General features: G+C 39.3%; 1 protein-coding gene and 1 pseudogene across 1 annotated transcript; both read right to left on the reverse strand.

Moving 5' to 3' along the window:
- Nucleotides 1-5719: 5719 nt before the first annotated feature.
- Nucleotides 5720-7661, reverse strand: arf2a (ARF GTPase 2a). Its single transcript, XM_010770483.1, has 4 exons — nucleotides 7508-7661; nucleotides 7297-7407; nucleotides 7066-7190; nucleotides 5720-6961 (listed from the first exon to the last, which is right to left on the reverse strand). Exons 1-4 carry the CDS (start codon nucleotides 7650-7652, stop codon nucleotides 6800-6802), a joined length of 543 nt encoding a protein of 180 aa, XP_010768785.1. The 5' UTR covers nucleotides 7653-7661; the 3' UTR covers nucleotides 5720-6799.
- A 244-nt stretch (nucleotides 7662-7905) lies between these two features.
- Nucleotides 7906-9911, reverse strand: LOC104944892 (E3 ubiquitin/ISG15 ligase TRIM25-like; annotated as a pseudogene).
- Between the last annotated feature and the right edge of the window lie 6462 nt (nucleotides 9912-16373).

Raw genomic sequence — 16373 nt, forward strand, 5'->3', positions numbered from 1 at the left:
AAAGGTAGATTACTTTTATGTGTAATTAATCATTACTGTTTCGTGGATATTCATTTTCATTTTAATAACGTTAAGTTTGGAGATATAAAAACGGTTTACGTCGACAGTTTGCTGGAACGTAAAAACCTAGCGCTAAACGTAGTGAGCTTTTCCCTGGCAGTTTAACTTCATTGCGACTGTGTTTCCTCAGGACATTTTCAAATATTTGAACTTTAATATAAATTCCTCATACATATTAATCAGAATGTATACATCCGTGTCGTTTTTTGTGACGGATATTCCTCCCTATGCTAACGTTTACCTATGCTTCCTAAAACTTCCACGAGCCCAGTTAACGCCTTCTTTAATTCATGACTATAATGAGTCATTAAGGAAATAAAAGCAGGTATTTACACAGCTACAGGCAAAGTTAACATTACTTTTCGTTATCAGTTTACCTTAACTCACAACACTTTACCTTGCCCAACTGAGTATTTTCACCCATGGGACATGTTTTTTTCTCATGCTTTACCATTCTTAAGTCAAATAGGCCTTAAGGTAGATGGGAGACATGATAGGAAGCTAACATTACAGATTTCTGCATTTGAACAGAGCAAGATTTGCTTCCTGGGCTCGTTCTTGTTAATGAATGATGAATCTTAACCTCACTGTTCAGGACAGGTAGAACAGATTTCAGACCGATCCAGTGATACAGGTTCAACTCAATTCTGGATGAACTGGTCCACATTAGTTATTCATCCTGTCTTCATGGCGCTACGATGGCTGTTTCTTACATTTGACCTAAGATATTGTTTGAACTGCTGTTTGCATACATAGGTAGTCCATCACAGGACACACACAATGCTTGGGTATGGTTCATTCTCTCTTCCTCCCTTTTATTCAAACACAAAAGCTCCTTATTACGACCATTGTTGTACAGTAACTATGTACATTTACTCAAGTACTGTGCTTGAGTACAATTTTGAGTTACTTGTACTTTACTTGAATATGTAAATGTTTTGCTACTTTATACTTCTACTCCACTACAATTCAGAGGTAAATGCTGTACTTTTACTCCACTACATTTATTGAATTCCTTAAGTTACTCTAGTACAGATTTGGATTAATGACGTGAAATATAATCAACACTTAAATCAGACTTTAGTTCCACCTGGAGTAAATTCACAAGCTACCGTGCAGGATACAAAGTCATTCAAACTAGCTGCACCTTTACCAGCTTTGACAACACTTTAATGATCAATCATTATAAAACATATAATGTACATTATTCTGAAATGGACCAATCTGCATAATGAGTACTTTTACTCGCGGTACTTAAAGTATGTTTTGATGCCAATACTTTTCAATGCAGGACTTTTACTACAGAGTATTCCTACACTCTTGTATTTCTGCTCTTACTTAAGTAGAATATCTGAGTACTTCTTCCACCTCTGATTACAACCAGAGGCAAGGCCTGATTAACCATATGGGCAACCTGGGAAAGTGCCCAGGGGCCCTTGAGCAAAGAGGGCCCTCAGTGACAAGATAAAAAAAAAAAAAAGATCTTTTAATTTTTTTTCCCCCCGCGCACAACCTCTCTCATCATACATTGTTTTAAATGACACTCACTCTTCGCCATAAATAACACAGCTTTTCCATAGGGTCAAATTACTGTAGGTCTCTGTACTGTAGGTCTCTGTACTGTAGGTCTCTGTACTGTAGGTCTGACTATGTATGCGCTCAACTTTATTACTACGCGGCGGAGGTGTATAGCCGAATCACAGCCCCACCCTTGAGCAACCACACAATTTCACTACATATTTTATTTTTGTAACTCTGGCATGTCAAATCGCACACCTATTTGTCAAAAGCAGGGACGGAGCCACATAATTCAACCAAAGTAGGTCTAGCCTTTTGCCCTTTCAGTCAAAAATCACAAGACAAAGATACAATGGATAAGATCTCAAGACAGTGTATGGCTCAAGAAGACCTAGGTAATATCAATCAAAACCTCAGAACAGCACCCCACTTAATGCCAAAATATGACTGGCTGGCTGTACATGTACACGAGGAGTTCTATTTGTCACAAACACAGAGAGTTACAAAAATAAAATATGTAGTGAAATTGTGTGGTTGCTCAAGGGTGGGGCTGTGATTCGGCTATACACCTCCGCCGCGTAGTAATAAAGTTGAGCGCANACAAGAATATCAGCAGAGCAGGGGGGGGGAATGAATGTGCATTTGGATACAATGACAAATCTTGGTTCTTAGATTGTGATCAAAACAGTTATACATTTCGTTACAACAGTATCCGCACTCCCGTCTCAGGTCCTCGGTCCTCCAGAGTAGGAGTGTACCTGGATCACAGAGCAGGTATTCTGTCCTTCTACAGCGTCTCTGAAACCATGACTCTCCTCCACAGAGTCCAGACCACATTCACTCAGCCGCTACATGCTGGAGTTTGGCTTCATCACGATTTTGGAGACAGTGCTGAGTTGTGTAAACTTAAATAGCCTGAAGTCCTTTGAGGAACTCTTCTACTTTTTAAACTCATTGTGTGTCCATCATTGTTGCTGAGAGCTGATTGTTCATGTCTTCACTGCACAGAGATCAGCTATCAATCGAACATTATGGGATGTGCTTTGACATCTTCTCATGAGTCGCTCTGTAAATATTGGAGTTTCTTTAGGCGGTGCTCCTTCCTGTGTCTGTTAGTGTTTAGCCATGGAGGCTGTCACTGCTCAGGAAGATTTCTGTTAACCTCAACTGATATTTCTCTGAATGAAAATGTAAATTTTACTTAAAAAATGTGTTGAATATAGACATTGATGTATTTGTATGTTGTTGTTTCTCTTGTAAAGCATGAGTCTTAAGAGAGAAAGCACCTGAGCTTATTTCATTGTAGATATTTTATTCTAAATGTCTTTTATTTTTGACTAAGTCTCAATGTGTTGAATGTATAAATGAAAGTTGGAAGAATGAAATAACACAAATTAAAAGAAAAGTCATGAAAAGAAAAGCTAACAGGTTGAGTTTGTAATAAATTGTGTTTCTATTTTCAAGATGTGAGATGAGTGCCACATTATCATATCTGTAAAAAAAATTGGGGTTTTTCTTGTTAATAAAAAAGCTAAGAGGACAAAGGTGACATTTTCAGCCTTTAGTTTTTTTATTATAAAAATATCTCTGAAACAAGATATTTGAAATGTTGCATATATATATTTAATTTATTTGTAGGACAAAGAAAAATTTAAGAAATTCAGATCTTCTCATTTTCTCAGAAAAACGTGTTGTGGCGCGATTGCACCTGCCGGCCATCGTAGTTTGTATATCTGAAACATCGATTTTAAAGTAATAAAAGGTCAAATAAATGTTATTCTTTTTCAAAGAGTGATGAAAACTGCTGCAACACTGTTAGACTGTAAAACCGGGATGACATTGAAACCAGAGCTGGAAAAGGTGAACTTGTGGAAAATGAAAAAGGCATCTCTTGCTAAGATGTAGCAGGAAATAAATAATGGAGCCTGGAGCTACACCAGCAGAGTTCTTATTATACATCCATCTACACCAGCAGCAGTTTGATGTCAGGCCAGGGTGACCGGAACAGGAAGGAACTCCTGCATCATGTTGTAAACGTTAAAGTCACACAGGGAACGTAGTGCTTCTGTTCTTCTGCGGGTTTGTTTTGAGTCTAATGTAAGAGTATAAAGCGAGGTGTGTGTGTGTGTGTGTGTGTGTGTGTGTGTGTGTGTGTGTGTGTGTGTGTGTGTTTTTTTTTTACTGCCTTGTAAATCAGAAACAGGTTTATTACCAGGTAGGTTGACACGTACGAGGAATTTGACTTGGTGTCATGGTGCATACATAAAAGTAAAACAAAAATTAAAAACACAGACAGAGAACTATTATAAGGAAACTGTATTAACAAAAAAAAATAATATAAAATATATTAAAATATAGCAGTATTTACATTGAAATAGAATGGAATAAAATATGTGCAGTAATACAAAAAAAAAACAGATATTGTGTACATTGTGTGCATTAATGTAATACATAGAGTCTATGATGTGGCTGAGGTAAAGTGTCAGTTGGGGTCCCGGGCCTTGTGGATGGGGTCCCGAGCCTTGTGGATGAGGACAGTAGAATTCACTTTCAACAGATTTGTACCACCTCAGGTCTGCAAAACATACAATTGCAGGGGTCTTTCTAATTCATTAAAGAGCTAAAAAGACCACAAGTGAAGTTGTCATGAACGCAGAAAGCTCGAGATATTGTCAAATGCAGTCCCTCATTTAAAACAGCAGAGGTTGTGGTGGATGTGGGAAATTGTGAGAACTCTGAACATTTCCAGACTCAGGCCTTCACTTTCTGACTCTCATACACGCTTTCATCACCTCCCGCCTGGACTACTGCAATGGAGTCCTGTCCGGGGTTCCAAGCAAAGCCCTGGAGAGGCTCCAATACGTCCAGAACTCTGCCACCAGGCTTCTCACCCGCACCAAGCCCTGGCAACACATGACAGACATGGCTACCTGTATGTCAAATAATTGATTTCAAAATACTGCTGCTGGTTTATAAAGCATGGAATGGTTTAGGGCCAAAATAAATTTCTGATCTACAAATGATGAACCATCCAGAACTCTCAGGTCTTCTGGGACGGGTCAGCTTTCTGTCCCCAGAGTCAGAACTAAACATGGTGAAGCAGCGTTCAGTTATTATGCTCCAAATATCTGGAACAAACTCCCAGAAACCTGCAGGTCCGCTGCAACTCTTACTACTTTTAAATCCTAGCTGAAGACTTTTCTTTTTGCCGCTGCTTTTAATTGAACTATTCATATCTTAAACTGCACTGTAACTTTTATTCATGTATTTCATATATTAGCATGTTTATTTTTATTGTCTATGCTTTCGAATGACTGTTTTTAAATGCCATTTTTATGTGTTTCTGCTGCAGAACTTCTTAATGCTCTTGTCTTTCCTTTTTGTAAAGCACTATGAACTGCTGTATGTTGAAAGGTGCTTTATAAATAAAATTGCCTTGCATACAACCGTTTTTGCAAGTGTTGTGTTAAAATATGCAAATAATACATTGTCTTGTTAAATATTTAATAATTTGCATTCATTTACAGATTATAAATCTGAACTTTAGAATCTGAAGCAAGTTTCATTTTGTCGACATGTTAGAGTACATTTTATGTTGTGCTTTTTATCAGTCCATAAATCAGAAAAAAATATCATTAGCCATTAAAAAATCAATTGTAAACATGTTTTTAGGAATAAGATCGCAATCATAAAGTAATGAAAAAGACAAATTCATAAAACAACTTTTGACTTTTAACCAAGTCAACTATTTGCTTATTGTGGTCTTTTTTGTTTATTAAACCATTTAATTTGGTATACTTGAATTGTGCACTGCTGCCTGGGTGTTTGATCCAAAAACATGTTTCTGTTTGTACTGAATATGAATCTAAAGAGACAAATTGTTGGCTACTGCAAGGCAATTTTAAAATGATTATCTGTGGGGCATTCGTTTTTTTTAGTACTTTAATTAATATTGAAAAAGTATATTTACGGTATTACAATGAAAAGGCCAGTAAATCTCTTTACTATAGTGCATTTATCAAATGTCAAAAGATGAGCTTAAAGCAATTGTTGAAGGTAGAAAGACAAACCTTTGTACAACCTTGTCATCTGCACAGAAAATTCATCTAAATTAAAGCTGACCAACATCTGAACAAGGACGTCAAGTTAAAATACATTTTATTACATTATACACATTTCTATTTCTTGTTGTACACCATATGTACTCTACTTGTGTTGAAGAAATACCTGGAGTAAAGACAAAGAAAACCCCAAGACAGTCGATCCATTACTCAAACTTCCCAAGAGAACACTAATTTGATCAATTGGTCCCAAAAGTATTTTCATCAAAAGACTGCAGACCTGTAACTAGCTGCCAAGTAAAACAGGTTGTACGTGGAACAACAGTAACAAAAGAGGAATACAAACATTGAAAACAGACCAAAAGAACTGTAAAAAACTGAAAATAAGAAATAAATACAAAAATAAAATAAAAAACAGAGTGAAGTGGAAAAATATCCTATATGATTGATATTGCAGTTGTGATGTCGTTCACAATAGAAAAGGAAATTATGACTTTGGCATTGTTTTGCTTAATTACATTGATTAGATAAAATAATCTAATCTAATGAAAATATATTAAAATGATCATGGTGTGATTCCTTTGCAAGGATCTGTACCAAACAAAGTCCTTAGGGTATGATTTGTAGAAAGGGACCTCTATAACAATACAATACTTACTTCAGAATTGTATACATATTTAGTTTTGAACAATTATTGCAGCTCCGGCGATTTTGATATTGCACTAGTCCAATTTTCTATTTTAATAATTGTTCAAGGGCTCACCAGTCAGTCAATGGAACTGAACAACACAGCTTCACTCAATACACATTCATATGTGCAAACATACCCTGTAACAGTTATAGACTTTCAGACCCAATTCATTTTAGACATGGATCTGAACTTGATTTAAAAACTGAACAAATGATTCAACAAACAGGTACACATATCTGTCGTTCTTAGATTTTTGTTTTGTGCTGTGGGACGTTGGAACATCGGAGTACGGGGTTAAAGTTAACAGTTCAATACACAACATGGCTGCTCTGACTCACATTCGCCCCTCTAAAGAGAGACAATGCGGGGGAGCGATGGTCAAAAGATACAGCGCATTAGTGAAAAGAAAGAAAAAGAGAACAAGAGAGCAGTCTCCTGTTAAACTGCAGAGAGGAGATGGAGTGATGATTCATTTCTTTTTCTTTATCGTCATTGCAAGCCAGTTGAGACCCTCGTAGATACCGTCTCCAGTAGTGGCGCATGTTGCCTGGATATACCAGTTGCGATTGCACAGGGTGTGAAGGGCCAGCTTGTCTGTTATCTCAGCTGCATTCATGGCATTGGGAAGGTCCTGAAAGAGCAGTAAACACAAGACTTAAATAGCAACTAGAGAAAAGGGCAAACATCATTTCCTGGTGTTCTTCCACTAATGATCATACAATAACGCATATTTACCTGTTTGTTGGCAAAAACAAGCAGCTTTGCATCTGCCAGTTCATCTTCAGCCAGCATCCGCATCAGCTCCTCCTTCGCCTCACCAATTCGCTCCCTGTCATTACTGTCCACTACAAAGACGACGGCTAAAAAGGGAAAAGACGTGAGGTTTGTAAGGGAGAGTGGTTTCACAAGCAATGGAGGATACGAGCAACAGACTGAGAGATCTGGTCAAATTAGGGAGTTTCTGACCTTGTGTGTTTTGGAAGTAATGTCTCCAGAGCGGCCTGATCTTGTCCTGACCACCGACATCCCACACTGTGAAATTGATGTTCTTGTATTCTACCGTTTCAACATTAAAACCTGGGGATGAAGGGTAAAACAAAAAGGGATTTTTTAAATCTTGGCATTGGTAAGAAGACCATGCAGTTGGAAACGTGTGAAGATGCAGCAGAGGACTCACCAATAGTAGGGATTGTTGTAACAACTTCTCCCAGTTTGAGCTTATACAGGACGGTTGTCTTTCCAGCAGCGTCCAGTCCTACCATCAGGATCCTCATCTCTTTACTACCGAACATACCTTTCATCAGGCTAGCAAAAGCCCCCATCTTGACTGACCTGCAGAAAAATAAACCATAAAAACATTTGTAAATGTCTCCGCCATGGGACTAATAAAGGAATTCTGATTCTGATCGAGTGATCATGTCTTTCAAAGAGGATACAAAACCATGCCAAAGAGATCATGAATCAAGTATTAATGTATTCATGTTAAGAATTTCATGAAAGGCCTTTCTGGGGTTTTTGCAGGTTGACCAAGAAAGAGACTTTTCCTGAAACTGAATGTAATGCTTGGAAGAACTGTTAGAAAGGCTGTTGATTGTGGTAGCAGTGCCCCCCACTGGTAGAATGGGGCACTGCACCGTAAAGATTCTGCACAGTCAGTAGGGAACATGAAAAGAGACGAGGCTCGGGCTCAACAGACAAAGCGTTTCGAGTCTAAACCACATCCAAGTGGTGTGAGTCGTGTTCCTCTATGATAAACATGTAGTGACACGAACCACTTACTTACAACGGAATGGGGCATTTACTGACTTTACTAAATGTGTTGTGTTCATTAAGGCTGGTATTAGTATTTTATTTCACTGTACAATATTTGAATTTAAATTCTGTTCTTGTATACCTAAATATATTTACATGACTCCTGCATTCACTTGGTCGCTTACAACATTCTTTGCATTATTTAGCTTATTGTATTTTATGTTCCTTTCTGACATGCACAGTATAGTTTACTTCATCTGCATTACTTGCACATTATCTGCACTATTTGTATTCCACTCCGTTTCACTTTGCACAATTTTAATTGAATGTTATTGTTTATGTCCTTTATATAAAATGCTGAATTGTTGGAGGAGCTCGGTACTTAGGATTTTCATTGCCATTTCTACACTGTATCTACTGTGCAGTGCGCACAAGACAATAAAGCCTTTAAATCTTGAATCTTGAATATTTAGATGCTGTTTTTGTTATAGACCACACGAAAACCCCTAACCTGGACCCCTCTGGTCAAGGCCGGATTAGTACCTCCAGGGGACCCTGGGCACTGAGCACTCATGGGCCCCCCCCCAACCCACGTACCAACCTACGACGACTNTTAAGAACCCAGCTCTGGTGGTGGGCTCTGCTGCTGACAGTAAAACATCCACTTCAGTCGGTGAGACGTTTGTCCATTCCTCTCTCAGGACGTCCTGTAGTTTGTCTCTGACTGCTGACAGGGCCGCCGTCACGTCCTCAAAGTAGCGCAGAGGACGGATGTTGATGCTGGAGGAGTGTGTAGCTTCACTGAGGGCTGGCAGTGAGGGGTAGCTGTGCAGAAACTGGTTGTGATCCTTTGTGTGAGACAGCAGCTTCAGCTCAGCGTCTCTCCTCTTCAGCTCAGAGATCTCCTGCTCCAGCTTCTCCTGGAGCTCTCTGACTCGACTCACTTCTCTCTTCTGCTGGGATCTGAGCTGCTGCTTTACATCAGAGCTTCTCTTCTCCATGAGACGGATCAGCTCAGTGAACATCTTCTCACTGTCCTCCAGTGCTTTATCAGCAGAGCCATTGACGGCCTCCACCTCCTGCTGAAGCAGCTTCACCTCCTTCTCTCCGTCCTGGATTCTCTGCTGGATGTTCTGTCGACTCCCCTCCAGCTCTCTCTGCCTCTCAGTCCTCTCTGCTGCAGCTGACACTGTGTCGTGGCCTTTGTGTTCGTCCACAGAGCAGAGATAACAGATACACTGCTGATCAGTGCGGCAGAACATCTTCATCACCTCGTCCTGACGAGAGCAGATGTTCTCCTGGAGCTTCTTGGAGGGCTCCACCAGCTTGTGTTTTTCAAAGGCAGGTGATTCCTAATGCAGCTGGAGGTGTTTCTCGCAGTAAGATATAAGACACATAAGACAGGACTTACCTGCTCTCAGTTTTCTCCCAGTGCAGACATCGCAGGCCACATCTTCAGCTCCAGCATAGCAGAGATCAGCAGGAGCAGCTTGGAGGAGCAGCTTGGAGTCTAGTCTTCTTCAGCTCCTCCACTAAAGCTGCTAACATGGTGTTTTTCAGCAGGACAGGCCTCGGTGTGAAGCTCTGCCTACACTGAGGGCAGCTGTGGATCTGCTTCTCATCCTGTCCGTCCCAGAAGCCTTTAATACACTTCATGCAGTAGCTGTGTCCACAGGAAGTGCTCACCGGATCCTTCAGTAGATCCAGACAGATGGAACAAGATAAGATTTCCCGGTCCAGCTGAACTCCTTTCTGCGCCATTTCAACTCTCAGTGGCAGCGAGTGTCTGAGTTTCACTTCCTGAGAGCTGAAACTAGTGTGAGCTGTAATCTGAACGGTGAATGTGGCCTATCAGCTCTTGGACTTTACCCACATGTTATTACACCCATCCTCCTCAGTGTAGATCTAAAGGGGAGGAACCAGGAAATACAGAGTGGAGCTGGCTGTGTCTGAGAGCAGGAAGAAGAGGGAGGGTTTATCAAACTCTGATAAATTCCAGGACGAGGAGCAGCGCTGACACTCTGAACTGTTTCCTCATTTTCAAACGGAGCCTCGCTTACAACCTGTTCTACATTTGAAAATAATCTTCAGATGTAAAATATTTATTGTAAATTCAGGCTTTTGTAGCACACAGCTCCACACTCATGGTAGCAGTGGTGTAAGAAGTACTCAGATATTCTACTAAAACAAAAGTAGAAACACTACAGTGTAAAACGACTGTTTTACAAGTAAAAGTACAAAAGCATCGATATAAAAATATACTTAAAGGACCAAAAATAAAAGTACTCCTTATATACATTTGCCCTTTTCAGAATCGTATATATTGAGTTTTACTATAATGATTATTGATGTGTTTTATCACAGTAAGTAAATGTAAAGCTAATTTGAATAACTTTATGTCCTGCTGCTGGATATCTTCACCTATAAATACATGTCAAAGTGTATTTAATAATTGATTTGTCTTTTTGAATAATCTAATAATATATATCTAACTAGTAACTAAAAGCTGTCAAATAAATGTAATGGAGTAAAAAGTACAATACTGGTTTCTAAAATGTAGTGCAGTAGAAGTATAAAGAAGCATAAACTGAGACGTATTGGCATAAAAAAATTGTTAAAATACCAATAGTCAAAGTACTTACTGTTCGTAATGACCCAATTTAGAATCATATATATTGAATTACTGGATTATTCCTTTATTCTTTTCTCCTCCTCACTGGACATTTTGGCCACTGCTCCCCTACGTTGGTGTAATGTAGGGTTATCTTTTTAGAGGGGTGTTTGTGAAGGTGAGTAAGGAGTTACCTCAACCTCCTTTCCTTCTTCCTTGGTGTCCACACATCCAACAGCACAATTAAGCTCAAATAATTACACAGTATGTTGATCCTGTTTAGTGTTTAGTCAGTTTAATCTTTCAGAATTGTTGTTTGAATCCTAAATCTGTGTGCTGCTCATAATGTATTTAGAGTATTTTCCTAAAGAGAGATTGTTGGTGATGTGATGAAAAGTGTGAGAATAATCTGGCAGAATCGATACCTTTTAAAAAAAAATCATTATTTACCTCATCTCAGTATTCTATTCATTTAATTTTGTCATAAGCAATTAGCAGGAGAAATAAACATATTTTGTAAATGGACAAGTAATAAAGGTACTGTTGCATTTCCTGAATATAACCACTGGATGGCAGTACATACTAATTAAAGAGAGGAGATGAATAGTTTACTGACATTTCATTTCTGGCAAATACTTTCAAAATAAAGCAACCAGAAGAGGAACAAATATTCCACCGAAAGACATACCATCTTGCCTTGACACTGGTTTGAACATCTTGTCGACCAATCTCCACACCATAGAACCACTCTTTCATAGATACAATTAAAAACAAAATGGAAGTAACTGTTGATTCATTTGTAATATTTTCATTAATGACACATTGAACATTCATTTGCTAATAAGTAAGTATATGTGGCTTCACACTGCACTATAAGAGAGATCTTGAATGCAGAAACTTGTTGGAGAAATATTTAAAATGATCCATTCAGCAATAAATGTATATTATTTTATGGGAAATGTATCGAAAAATAAATGGAATTATTTATATTGAGAATGTATTTTTTTCTGTTCAACATTACAATTTGCTTGGAGGATGAGATATTTATAAATAAAACACATTAGTCCCAGGTTCCAGACTTCAGGGTACAGCTGGACAGATGGTGCCACAGTGAAACAAGGGTCTTTTCCCGACCATCAGAGAGCCTACAGACCACAATTAACCCTCCTCTTCCGCTCCATCTAGATTTCAGGGGGCCAATTCTCCATAGAGTTGTTACCTTGGAAACAGCACCTTATGTATTTATAGAGAGAGTATGAGTAGACATGGAAAAGGGAGAGCAGGAGACAAGACCGTGATCCATCTAGCTTGGATTGCAGACAGATATAGGGACTGGGTTCTAAGGTTTTTATTTAGTTCATTCTCTCTAATTGACTACAGGGTATAGTTTATGATTACATCCTTGAAGGCACATCATCCCTCACCTCGCAACAGCTGCCCTTTTATTGAAATTAGAAGATGCTATGACCTGATCCTATCATATTTCTATATGAAAGAACTTTGTAATTAGGCTGAGCAGATGTGAATATCATCTTCAGACAGCTCTGTGGATCTGAATGTCTTACACTGGTTCAACACATTTGCAATCAAAATCACCACATCTACCGCGCCATCATCTATTTCCATCTCACACACACTCTGACTGTCAAATAAAAAAGTGACCTGAATAATTCTAAAAGGATATGTAGACTCAAACACACTGCTCTACACTTAACCTTTGTCAGGCGCCCTCTGTGAATCCACTACTTTCATTGATGTATACATTTACAGCATATTAACCTATTTTGTTCACATTATATATGCTTCCCTCAGGCAATATTATAAGGAATCATTCTGTACATTTTCATTGTTATGCGGATGATACTCACCTATATTTATCCATCAAGCCTGATGAAACCAATCATCTAAATAAAATTCAAGACTGCCTCAAGGACTTAAAAACGTGGATGACTTTAAAACTTTTTTTTAAAGTTATTGTACTCGGCCCAAAGAATCTACGAAACAAACTACCTAAAGATATACTAACTATGGATGGCATTAATTTGGCCTCCAGTGAGACTGTAAGGAATCTTGGTGTTATATTTGATCAGGATTTATCCTTTAGCGCCCACATAAAATCAATCTCAAGGACCGCCTTCTTATTCGTAACATTGCAAAAATCAGGCATATCTTGCCTCAAAACGATGCAGAGAAACTAGTCCATGCATTTGTTGCTTCAAGGCTGGATTATTGTAACTCTTTATTATCAAGGTGTACCAAAAAGCCAATTATGTCGCTTCAGCTGATTCAAGATGCTGCAGCACGTGTACTAACCAGAGTTCGGAAAAGGGACCACATTACTCCTGTTCTGGCTGCCTTACACTGGCTCCCTATAGAACACAGGATAGAATTTAAAATTCTTCTTCTCGCCTACAAAGCCCTTAATGGGCAGGCGCCATCTTACCTTAAAGAACTCATTATACCCTACTGTCCTACTAGGGCATTGCGTTCCAAGAATGCAGGGTTGTTGGTTGTTCCTAGAGTCTCTAAAAGTACAATGGGAGCCAGAGCCTTTTCTTATCAAGCTCCACTTTTGTGGAATCAGCTTCCAGTTTGTGTTCGGGCGGCAGACACCCTATCCGTTTTTAAGAGTGCGCTTAAGACCTTCCTTTTGTACACGCGCTATTAACCTCCATATTGCCCCTTTCGTTCATTCTTCGATTCCTTGTCTCCACCTCTCCCGGTGTTGCAACAGATGTGCATGTACGGAGGAATATTATCCGCACTCCCTTTCTCATGCCTTAATTTACTACGCGGACGATACGGCGGTGTAGATATGTACTCGCGTTAACGAGCGGAGTTTTTCAAAAGACGCGGTCACTGTGGTTGTTTCGCGCCCGGCGGGCGGGGCCGGCCGGGCGCCGACGACCGTTTCCACGCTAGCCCGTCCCTAGTCCGTTGCACATACGGGAGGACGAGGTGGCAGATGTGCTTTGTTGGTTTACACTGTAGATATGGGTAGTCACTTCCCTTTTCTCATTCTTGGATTCTACATAAGCCCACTTCTCCGTGTTGCACAGATGGGTTCACGTGAGAATAAATCTAAGAAAATTAGTTGGTAGTGNGATGCAGAGAAACTAGTCCATGCATTTGTTACTTCAAGGCTGGATTATTGTAACTCCTTATTATCAGGGTGTACAAAGAAGTCAGTCAAGTCGCTTCAGTTGATTCAAAATGCTGCAGCTCGTGTACTAACCAGAGTTAGGAAAAGGGACCACATTAATCCTGTTCTGGCTGCCTTACACTGGCTCCCTATAGAACACAGGATAGAATTTAAAATTCTTCTTCTCACCTACAAAGCCCTTAATGGGCAGGCGCCATCTTACCTTAAAGAACTCATTATACCCTACTGTCCTACTAGGAAGTTTGTGTTCGGGCGGCAGACACCCTATCCGTTTTTAAGACTGCGCTTAAGACCTTCCTTTTTGATAAAGCTTATAGTTAGGGCTGATTAGATTCAGCCCCTAGTTTTGCTGATATAGGCTTAGTTTGTCGGGACTCTTCTTCTCTCTGTCTATACCTGTGTACTCTCATGTTCCGATTAACCCAGCTTCCCCAAATTTCTTTCTTTTTGGTGTCTATATACGCCGGGATCCGGAGTCATGGATGATCCTGCGGTCCTTTGTCATGGATCGCGAGTCCTGGATCTTGAGTCGTGGCTGTGGTCCTGGATCATAAGTCCTGGATGGATATCCTCGTGGATTCATCTTCCTATTATACACACATGCATTTCCAAACATTTGGACTACCTATGTTGCAAATGTATAATCTCTTCAATTTACACACGGCATCTATTGCACGTCTGTCCGTCCTGGGAGAGGGATCCCTCCTCTGTTGCTCTCCCTGAGGTTTCTCCCATTTCCCCCTTTAAACTGTGGGGTTTTCTCTGGAAGTTTTTCCTTGTACGATGTGAGGGTCTAAGGACAGAGGGTGTTGTATTGTCATACTGATATTCTGTACAAACTGTGAAGTCCACTGAGACAAATGTAACATTTGTGATATTGGGCTATATAAATAAACATTGATTGATTGACTGATTGATTAAGCCTTTGTTAACCACACTATGACTTTTCAGCATCCCTATTTGCACAAACACTGTAACCTCCTGTGGTGGAAAGTAGCAAAGAACATTTACTCAAGTAATCTGGTGAAGAGTAGTTCTTGAAGTTTAATTTTATTCCAAGTTCCATTTTATGCAACTTTAAACTCATAGTTTAAGAGGGAATTATTGAACTACTTATTTGAACATTTAATTTGCAGTTTTAGTTATTAGGTACATTAGAGTCATGTAATTTTCCCCTAAACTTCGCATTAAAAGTTATTCAGTTATCTACGATTAGATTATTTAACCAAAAAAAATTTGTTTAGCAGAACTTTGTTTTTATTCTTTCTTACGGCCCGTCCTCTCAAACCTCCTTAGCTTTATCTTGTGGCATTATGTAGGGTCCCTTTTCTTTCCCTATATATTTTAGGTAAAACTAGCACCTTGTTCTGCTACACAAGTAAATTGCTGCTTATGCAATGCTACATCGACAATCTAACAATGTATATAGCTTTACTTGCAGTTAAATATATTGACATTATTGAAATGCTCCGTGTTCCACCACTGATGACCTCTATCCCAGGGGAGCTGAAGCACTGCGCCATTGATTGTCATCGACCAGCTTTATCAATTATCCACCTGTGAAGATCATTCAAAGGATATTGTTAATATATTGAAAAAGGAAAGGAGGCTGCAGAAGAAGAAGTAATTCCCAATACATTATCTTGTATCTCATCACTTTGACTTTTGCCTCATATGAATGTTGCACAACAACAAACAACAACAAAGTCTAAATGGTTGTCGTTTTATGCTTAGATAAATGTATTTAATGCGTGAATAATATAAATATGTGGTCCTATTTACTGCAGGGATTAAGTCTTCTGACAGTGCAGGTAAATCATCTAACATTTTCTCTCTACAGGCTCTGTGTATGTGTAACAGTAATGCCGGTCATTTTTCACACATTTTCTTGGCGTACAGAAGTCACAGAAGGCGCTCAGCAGTGTGCCTGTTGCTGGGCTGGTATTTCAAATCCTGTCCAGCCACCCACACAACACAAAGGAAACATAGTTCACCAGCAGGGACTGCACCTTTCCATAAAGACAACTCATCTCTAGCCTTTAACATTGCCATGGAAACACAGGATTTGTCAAGTTGATTGGCAGTGTACTGACGCTGAGGCCAAGAACTCTTTATTTTCATAACATGACTAAATCCGTCTATTAGTTTGGACTTTTTTTTAGACCTATTAGTATTTACCCAATGTATATAACATGCACTTTTTATTATATACCGTTAATCTTTTTGTTGTGGTTTAGTAAATGGTAAATGGACTGTACTTATATAGCGCTTTATCCAGTCTTTAAGACCCCTCAAAGCGCTTTACATACTACATGTCATTCACCCATTCACACCCATTCATACAGAGCAGTGTACCTTACTCTAGGACCTAACATTCACACACATTCACACACCGTTGGCCATGCCATCGGGAGCAACTCAGGGTTAAGTATCTTGCCCAAGGATACATCGACATGTTGACTGCATGGGCTGGGATCGAACCCACAACCTTCTGGTTGAAAGACGACCGCCCATGCA

This window comes from Notothenia coriiceps, unplaced genomic scaffold (assembly GCF_000735185.1).
Source record: "Notothenia coriiceps isolate Sejong01 unplaced genomic scaffold, NC01 NC01_scaffold00008958, whole genome shotgun sequence".
NCBI lineage: Eukaryota > Metazoa > Chordata > Actinopteri > Perciformes > Nototheniidae > Notothenia > Notothenia coriiceps.